This window comes from Corapipo altera, unplaced genomic scaffold (genome assembly GCF_003945725.1).
Source record: "Corapipo altera isolate COAL_440 unplaced genomic scaffold, ASM394572v1 61002, whole genome shotgun sequence".
Classification (NCBI taxonomy): Eukaryota; Metazoa; Chordata; class Aves; order Passeriformes; family Pipridae; genus Corapipo; species Corapipo altera.
This window is the reverse complement of record NW_020885654.1, coordinates 76-829: the sequence shown is the minus strand read 5'-3', so window position 1 is coordinate 829 and position 754 is coordinate 76. Positions and strand designations below refer to the sequence as shown.

General features: G+C 53.3%; 1 protein-coding gene across 1 annotated transcript in view; it reads right to left on the bottom strand.

Annotated features, from left to right (window-relative positions):
- The window catches only part of LOC113940707 (gastrula zinc finger protein XlCGF49.1-like), a 2,071-nt gene extending 1,910 nt beyond the window's left edge, over positions 1-161 (bottom strand). The window contains exon 1 of the mRNA XM_027631854.1: positions 108-161. Within this exon, the coding sequence (XP_027487655.1) occupies positions 108-161 (54 nt within the window). The remainder of the gene's footprint in view (positions 1-107) is intronic.
- Between the last annotated feature and the right edge of the window lie 593 nt (positions 162-754).

The following is a 754-nucleotide window of genomic DNA, read 5'->3' as shown; positions in this document are numbered from 1 at the left end:
TCCTCCGGGCTCTCCGGCCTCAGCTCGGGGCCTGGGGCAGGAAGCAAGAAGGACAGGGAGGGGATTTGCCTCCGGCCCACAGGGAAGACCAAGGACATCCCCCCAACTCCGGCCCCGGCAGGACGGCGGCGGCAGCGGGGTTGTCCTGCAGCCGGGGCCATGCTCGGCTGACAGAGCCAGCACAACACCCGCCCAAAGGGCCACTGACTTCCTCCTCACCTGCCTGGGGGGCCCAAGGCATCTTCCTCTTCCTCGCAGCCTCCTCCTCCATCCGCCCAAGCTTTGGGAAGGACAAATCCTGATGGGGGGAAACAAGGGTTGAGTGCATTGGCTTGGGGGTTCCTCCTGCCCAAGTCCATCTCTAGAACTCACCGGGCATCCTGTGACCATAAAAACCTCCAAAACACCAAGATTCAGCCCAGTAAAACCAAAACCACTGAGATTCAGGCAAAAATTCCCTCAGAAATATCGATATGAACCCCCCTCAAACTGCAAAAAGTTAAAGTTTAGCCAGAAAATACTCCAAAATATGAAGATTCAGCCAAAAAAAAGGTTTTTAATTGTGAGGATGAGGGGAGTGAGGTCATTTCACGAGCACTTGATTGATTTGTTATATATTAATAAAGAGCTGTATTAATGTAGTTTTACTTTAAACTCACCAGGGCTGTTCCTCGAGCTTTTCTGGCCCCCTGCCAGTCTGGGGCTGTTTCTCCAAACCACCAATCCAAGTGTGCCAAACGCCCTGGTTGGTCAG